Raw genomic sequence first — 8,089 nt, forward strand, 5'->3', positions numbered from 1 at the left:
GGGTCACACAGCTAGTGAGTATCATGTGTCTGAGGTCACATTTGAACTCAGGTCCTCCTGAATCCAAGGCTGGAGCTCTATCTAGCTGCCCCCAATCTGTGTCTTTTTGCAGTTCAGTTAATTTTTCCTTTATAACTTTACATGCTATGCCATTTGGTGCATCTGAGTTTAATATTCAAATTGGTTTGTTGTCTTTGGTTCCTCTAAGAATAATGTTAATTCCTTGTTTATCTTTCTTTATGTTGTGAATTTTTATTTTAGCTTCATTTGATAGTCAACAAATATTTATTAAGCTCCTACTATATTACAGGGGTAGTAGTCCTGGGAAGGCAAAGAAAGGCAAAAACAGGTCCCTGTTCTTGGGGAGCTCACAGTCTAATGGGGGGAGACAAAATGCAGACAACTACGTACAAATAAGAGATTTCCAAAATATGTACAAATATTTGATATGTGCAAATAAGGATAAATTGGAGATGATCTTAGAGGAGAAGCCATTAGCATTAAGGGGGATCAGGAAAGACTTTTCTTTTCCTTAGGCAATTGGGGTTAAGTGACTTGACCAGAGTCACACAGCTAGTAAGTATCAAGTGTTTGGTCTGAGGCTGGATTTGAACTCAGGTCCTTCAGACTTCAGGGCTGGTGCTCTATTCACTGCACCACCTAGCTGCCCCAAGGAAAGACTTCTTGCAGACGGTGAAGTTGTAGCTGGGATTTGATGCAAGTTAAGGAAGCCAGCAATGGAGCTGGGGGGATAGAGTTCTAGGCATGGAGGGTAGCCAGTGAAAACCCCTAGAGATGAGTGATGGAGTATATTGGGCAGTGAACAGCAAGGAAGCCAGTGTCCATAGATCAGAAGAGTATGTGGAAGTGTCTAAGGTATAAGAACACTGGAAAGGTAAGAGTAGACCAGGCTATGAAGGGTTTTAAAAGCCAAGCAGACAGAGCATGATTGCAGCTCCTGCCCTTTTTTATTTACCTGATGCACAGTAAATTTTGTTCCAGTCTCTCTTTTTGTTTTATGTATATCTTTGCTTTTTTTATGTATATCTTTATTTTATGTATATCTTTGCTTTTTTTTTCAAGTATTTCTAATAAACAACAGATTATGGGGTTTTTTTGTTTTCTTAATCTTTCTGCTACTCTTTTTTCCTTTTTTGGGGGGGATTCTTTAATACATTTATATTTAAAATTGTGATAGGTTTATGTTTTCCTCCATTTATATCTCTAGTATTTTTTTTCTCTTTTAGGATTTTTTTAAATGTTCTAGTTCCTCTTTTAAATCAGACTTTGTCCCTATAATTGGGTGGAGCATAGATTGTATGGGGTAGATAAAATAAAGTAACATTGGAAAGTTAGGGTGACCCCAGACAGTAGAGGACCTTGAATGCCAGGCAAACTAGTTTGTATTTTCCTTAAGTAATGTGGAACCACTGGAGATTTTGCAACAAAAGTGTTACGTGGTTCAGAGCTATGTATAAAAAAGTAATTTGACAGTGTGAGGAGTGGATTAGAGAGGGAGAGAGGCAATAAGACCAATTAGGAGACCGATAAACTCTTCTAGACTGATGTTAATGAAGGTCTTAATGAAGGTGGCTTCAGGGGGCATAGATGTGAGAGCAGTTGCAGAGGTGAGGACTTGCAAACTGATTGAATATGAAAGGTGATGTAGAGGGAAGAATCACAGGATTCTCAGAGTGAGAAGAGTCCAACACACCTGAACAATGAATCTTTTTTTTTTATCATTTTTATTAATGTCTTGGATAAAGACAGAGATAGCAAGCTTATCACATTTGCAGATGACTCAGCTGGGAGGCATCACTAACATCTTAGGGCAAGGGGAAGAAAATAAGCATTTATATGGCACCGACTATATGCCAAGCGTTGTGCTTAGTGCTTTATGAATATTATCTCATTCGATCCTGACAGTCCTGCAAGGCAGGTGCTTTATTATTATCTCCATTTTACAGTTGAAGAAACTGAGTCATGGAAAGTTGAGTGAATGGAGGTACCATAGACAGATGGTCAAATCAAAGAGGGGTGCAGCTTCAGAGGGAAAGATAAAAATCTCGGTCTGGGATATTGTTAGAACATTCAGGTGGAACTGTTTCTGTGTCAAAGGAAGGAGTGGAGCTTGGGAGAGAGATTCAAGACTAGAGAGATAGATTTAGGCAGAGGTGTCTACCTCTCAGGCTGTTGGGAAGTGCTAAGGAAGTCAGAGGTGGGAACGGCTTTTTATGTATTAGAAGAGAGTCCCTGCTGAACCTTATACTGGGAGCTAGGATCCCCGGCTTTTCTTCTAATCTTCTCAGTCCAATAAAATTATGTTTGACAAGTATTTATTAGGTACTTACTGTGTGCACATCCCTGTGCTCTCTGTGTCTTCACCTTACTCATGTCTGTGTTCCTCTTAGCCTTGATATGGCTTGCCAGACTGGAAAGGGACAGCACGATGTTTGAGAGGGGAGGTTCCTTGAAAGAGAGAGGAAAGGTTCCTTGAAAGAGAGAGGGGAGATTCCAGTTACATGTAAGAAGGACAGCTGCTAATTCAGCACTTGCTGGGGGGTCAGGACTTCTCCACCAACTTCCCCTGCTAAACACTGGTTCACCGATGGCCACAGGGGGAGTAAAGGGGGGGGGGTTGGAGCTTTGCCAAGGGAAAGGGACCGAAAAGAGCTGATTCCCCCTTCCTCTACCCTCCCTCATTGATTCAGAAAAAGCAGACACACACATAGAGGGAGGAGAGGGATGTGTGCATATGGATGTGACCTGAATTGAAAGAGCTGCATTTTGTCATGCCTGGGGGAAAGAGAGAGTTTGGTCTGTGGGCGTGACAGGAAATTCTATGACTTCTCATATCCACTTTTCTTTATGAGTCTTTGTCCCTATACCTAGGTTAATATTTGTTTTTGTATGTATGGGGAGGATGGTGTATGTATGGGGAGGATGGTATATGTATAGAGGATCATATGTTTTAAGCTATACATGACATTAGAGGCCATTTTGTGCAGCCTTCTCATTTTACAAATAAGGAAACCGAGGCCAAGAGAAGGTTACATAGCTGATATGTATTTGAACCCGCATCCCATGTCTCCAAAGCCAATGTTGCTTTCCTCTGTGCTACATTGTTTTTCTGATGGTTCTGGACATCTTTATGTGTGCACTTACATATCTCTCTCTCTGTTCTTTCCTATGACAGTATATATATATATTCTGTTTGTTTCTTTCTGACTTTGTGTGTGTCCGTATGCCTGTACATTTTTGTACACGTGTGTATACACATGTGTTTATGCGTTATAGTCTTGTTCTTAAGAATATGTCTACGGGTCATGTATGGTGTTCTTCAGGGTGTGTATGTGTGTGTGTGTGTGTAATTCCATTTGGCCCCTTGACCCTGTGTCTTCAGGGATGTGTGTATGTGTATGTTGGGTTTTGAGTGTCATTGAATTGTAAGAACTCAGTGGAGAGAGACCTTAGGGGCAGGCAGAGGTAGGATAGTAATACCTGCCCCATATACACAGGCAAATATGATCAACAGTATTACATAATAAATGCCCAGAGGGCATCAAAGTATTAATCCAACCTCCTACCCAGTGCAGGAATTCCTATAAATACATCTCAGCTAGGACGACCATCAGCTTCTACTTGAACACTTTCAGTGACAGAGAGCTCACCATCTGACAAGATCACCTATTTCAGTTTGAGGAAGCTCTCATTGCTTTTCTATGAGCAAAGACCTTCTTAATACTGAGCAAAAAGCAAAAAAAAAAAAAAAAGAAAGAAAGAAAGAAAAGGGGGCAGCTAGGTGGTGCAGTGGATAGAGCTCTGGCCTTGGAGTCAGGAGGATCTGAGTTCAAATGAGGTCTCAGACACTTGACACTTACTAGCTGTGTGGTTCTGGGCAAGTCACTTAACCCTGACTGCCTCACCAAAAAGCGCAAAAAAAAAAAAAAAATACTGAACAAAAGTTCACTCTCCTGTAGGTTCCACCTTTTAGCCATAGTTCTACCCTCTGGAACAAAACACAAGTCCACTCTCTCTTCCACATGCATGCATTCTGGTGTTTCGAGTATCTGAACTGTTTGTCTTTATGTCTTTGAAAATGTGCGTCTCTGTGTGTCTGACAATTGTGAAATTGTGCTGCTACAAGGACCGTAGAGTTAGGGATTCTTAACCTTACTTGTGCCAGCCTGGTGAAGCTTAAGATCCCTGTCCGGAAGGATGTTCTTAAATAATTGAAAGAAATGCTAACTTTAGTGAAAATAAAGAAGTAATTTTTTTCCTACCCAAATTCTCTGGCCCCTTTGGGGAACCCAGTTTAAAAACGCCTGATTTTGCCCTTCCCTCTTATTATGGAGGGGAGGGACTTGTTCCAAGTCATGGAGGTAGTAAGTAGCAGGATTGGGCTTCAGATTCCCTCCCTTGACTTCAAAATGCAGTTCATGTAGGCCATGATGCCTACAGACACATGGGCATTCCTTATAGAGAGTATTTCTTTGTGGGCAGCTATGTATGTGAGGATACATGCACATAGGGGCCATATTGGCATGGTATACACACATAGATAGCTGCCATGTTGGGCCACTTGTTCGCTGCTTATAATCTCCCTGGGGCAGTTTCCAATGACTCAGGCTCTTCAGCCTGAGCTGGTCCTAGCAGGATAGTTGAAATCTACCTCTTTCTTGTGGTCAAGGTCCTGATTCACTTTCCCCTCAAAGCTGCCCTATAGCCAGCATTCCCCTCCACCCCACTTTTCCTGGCTTCTCCGTGGATGGTGGCAGCATCCCTGCCCAGGATCACTAGCTTAGAGCATTTTATTATCAGAATCTTCCTCTTCTCCCTTTCCATCTGACATAGCCCTGAGCACAGCCCTCGTGAGAAACAAAACCATAGTGAGGAGATGACCCATTTCTTCAGGAGGAGAAATTGCAAAATCCAAAAGGGCAGGGATCTGCCTGGGGTCTGAGGATGAGTCTAGGTCTCAGCTCCTTCCTAGCTGGGGTTCTTAACATAGGGTCTATTAACTCGGTTTAAAAAAATATTTTGTTAATCGTGTTTTCATATGATTGGTTCCCTTTGAGATCCTATGTCTTTTATGCCTTTAGCAATATTCTGAGGAGGAATCCGTGAGCTTTCCTAGATTGCAGCAGGGGTCCTGATACTAAAAAAGGTTAAGAACCCCTATAGGATCACCAGTTTAGACCTATAAAGGACATTGGCAGTCATCTAACCCAATCCTCTCCTTTTATACTTGATAACAATAACGATGATAATAACTGACATTAATATAGCATTTCCATGTTTTCAAAGCTCATTCCATTCCTTATCTTGTTTGATAAAGCCTGTGAGGTAGGTAGTTCAGATATTATTATCCCCACTTTACAGATGAGGAAACTCAGGTTCACAGAGGTTAAGTGACTTGCCTAGGGTCACACAGCTAATAAGTATCTGAAGCAGGGAAGCAAATGGTCCCAGTAAAACAGAATTCTGCATTTTTATGAAATTTGAATAAATAGCATTTCAAACCGTATCTCCAGTAACATCAGATTATTTCCACGATTTACTCAGTATTTCTAGCATTTCAGCTTCCTGTTTTGCCATCTCCATCTCGGGCAGAGCTGTTCCCACTCTTACTGGCATCAAGAGCCCTATCTCTCTTTCACTTTGGTGGATGACTTCTCTCCTTTAGTAGCAGAGGCAGTGGTTACTTAGCATTTATTAAGCACTTACTATGTGCCAGGCACGGTGCTGAGTGCTAGGAATGCAGATGTGAATAGAGAGACAGTCCCTGCCCTCAAGAACCTTATGCTAAGGGCTCCTCAGTTTGGGATCTGAGGTAAAGGAAAGTGGGCTGGACTTGTGGTCAGAAGAGCTGAGTTCTCTTCCTGACTTTGCTACTTATGATCTAGATGACCTTGGGCAACTCACTTCATGTATGTATGTGTGTGTGTGTGTGTGTGTGTGTGTGTGTATCCCTGAGAGCCACTGTTTGAGAAGGACATTGATAAAGTGGGGAGGGTCCAGAGGAAGGCAACCTGGATGGTGAAGGACCTTGTGACCATGTCCCATGAGGACTGGTTAAAAGGACTGGGGAGGTTTAGCCTGGAAAAAAGCCATCTTCAAGCATATGAAAGGCTATCATGTGGGAAACACACAAGAGGACAGAACTGGGAGCTTTGGGTAAGGGAGAACTTCCAAAAATGTAAATAAATATAGGCAGGATGTCAGGAAAAACCTGCTAATAATTCAAGCTTCCCAGAAGGGCATGGGCTGTCCTAGGAGGTGGAAGATTTCTTTCTTCATCATCTTGCCTCTCCTTGATGACCACTAACATGTTAGGGTGGAGATTTCTTTGGAGTATGGACTGAACAAGAGGATGACTGAAATTCTGACATCTCTAAAGTCCTTTTTCACCCTAAAATTGTGATTCTAAGACATATAGTGTTTGTTTGTTTTTTTTCTCTTCAGCTCTCTTTGCTAAGGTTGTGGGACCAAGGGAGCAAAAATACTTTTTTTTTTTTAAACTAAAGCAGAATTAATTGGAGCTGGACCGCTTCCCTGCCCAACCCTCAAGTTTTTCTTTATTGCCTATAACTATGTTCAGTAATTAGGAGCTGAAACAGTGACATCAGATAGATAAGTAAGCATGTAGTAGGCACTTAATAATGTTTGTTGACTTGAATTGGGGGGGGGAAGCCCCTAAAAGTCCTGCAGGTAGCCGTTATGTTTTCATTTAGAGAAAACTGGGTCTCTAGAAGGAGGGGGGCAGGAAAGCCCCCAACATCCCCAACAGGTGGCTGGAGACTGACAATATGAAGGAAATTTGCATTTGAGACTTAGCTCTGCTTAAGACTGAGGCCAATTGCAGTATGTCTCTATTTTCTTTCAAAGGCAGGGGGAGAACCAGGAGATGCCTCAGGGTACGATGGGGCCCAGAGGGGCCTCTTCTACTTAGGGGTTTCAGGAGAGGCTGGGAGATGCTCTTCTTCCCACTTATCCCCCTGTCTGCTGCCTAGTGTCCCTCATCAGACCCGGGGCTCCCTAAAGGCAGGGCCTTATCTTTCCCACCAGACTTGGGGGAGAACTTGGGAAAATCTTGCTCCATATGGGCCCCCCCTCTTTTCTGTTTTAGAGGGCAGGTATTGTCGTTATACCCTGAATCTGCTGGGTCTTGTGATCCACACCCTGGGAGATACAGCCAGCCAGGTTAGAAAAGGAGACATTTCTCAGCACACAGAGAAGAAAGACCCTGTTTGTCTCTTGGACGGAGCTGAGGTATCTTGGTCCCAGGCTTTGGTCTCAGGCCTTCCCCACCTGAATCTGACTCTCTTTTCTCTCTCCTGCCCATAGAGAGCCTTCAGGATGTTGGTCTTCTTCCCTCCGTCCTGCAGCTTCGATTCATCCACCTCTTTGGAGCCATCATCACTGGCGGAAAGGTTCGGCTGGATGGGATTGGGATGGGAGTGGAGGAGAGAATGGAATCTTGGTCAGGGGTTAGGAGTTTGAGGAATTGCACTCTGGGATGTTGAAGTCAGCTAAGGGAATTGGTTTTAGGGCATTGTAGGAGGCCAGAAAGATTTTTTTTTTTAAATAGCCTGGTGTTTGAGGCTTCTCTCCGGGGGGATATAGGCTTTGAAAGCTGTGTAAGAGGCAGCATTGGGCTGGCTTCTAGGCCTATATCTAGTGTTGTATCTTTAGACAAGTCATTTATCATCTCTCTGCCTCAGTTTCCTTCTCAATAAAATGAGTGGGATCTCTAAGGTGCCTTGCAGCCCTACCATTTTTGTGTTCTAAGATCTGAGTTCTGACATTTTGTGTTTAAATGTCATTCTCTGTTCTCTGACATTCTATGTTCTCAGTTTCTTCCTAGCTCTGACCTTCTGTATTCAGAGATCCCTTCCAGGACTGACATTCTGTGTTCATTGTTCTAAGTTTCTAAGTGCCTACCTGGCTCATAGTAAGCCCTAAAAATGCTTTTTCCTTCCTTCCTTCCCTCCTTCCCTCCCTCTTTCCTTCCTTCCTTCCTTCCTTCCTTCCTTCCTTCCTTTCTTCCTTCCTTCCCTCTTTCCTTCCTTCCTTTCTTCCTTCCTTC

General features: G+C 42.9%; 1 protein-coding gene across 6 annotated transcripts in view; it reads left to right on the top strand.

Annotated features, from left to right (window-relative positions):
- NBEAL2 (neurobeachin like 2) overlaps positions 1-8,089 on the top strand; it is a 158,319-nt gene that overhangs the window by 78,156 nt on the left and 72,074 nt on the right. For all 6 annotated transcript variants that reach the window (XM_027842181.1, XM_027842176.1, XM_027842177.1 and 3 more), the window contains exon 7: positions 7,348-7,433. In XM_027842181.1, the coding sequence (XP_027697982.1) occupies positions 7,348-7,433 (86 nt within the window). The remainder of the gene's footprint in view (positions 1-7,347; positions 7,434-8,089) is intronic.

The sequence above is a fragment of the Vombatus ursinus genome, unplaced genomic scaffold (assembly GCF_900497805.2).
Source record: "Vombatus ursinus unplaced genomic scaffold, bare-nosed wombat genome assembly UNPS02014867.1, whole genome shotgun sequence".
Lineage (NCBI taxonomy): Eukaryota > Metazoa > Chordata > Mammalia > Diprotodontia > Vombatidae > Vombatus > Vombatus ursinus.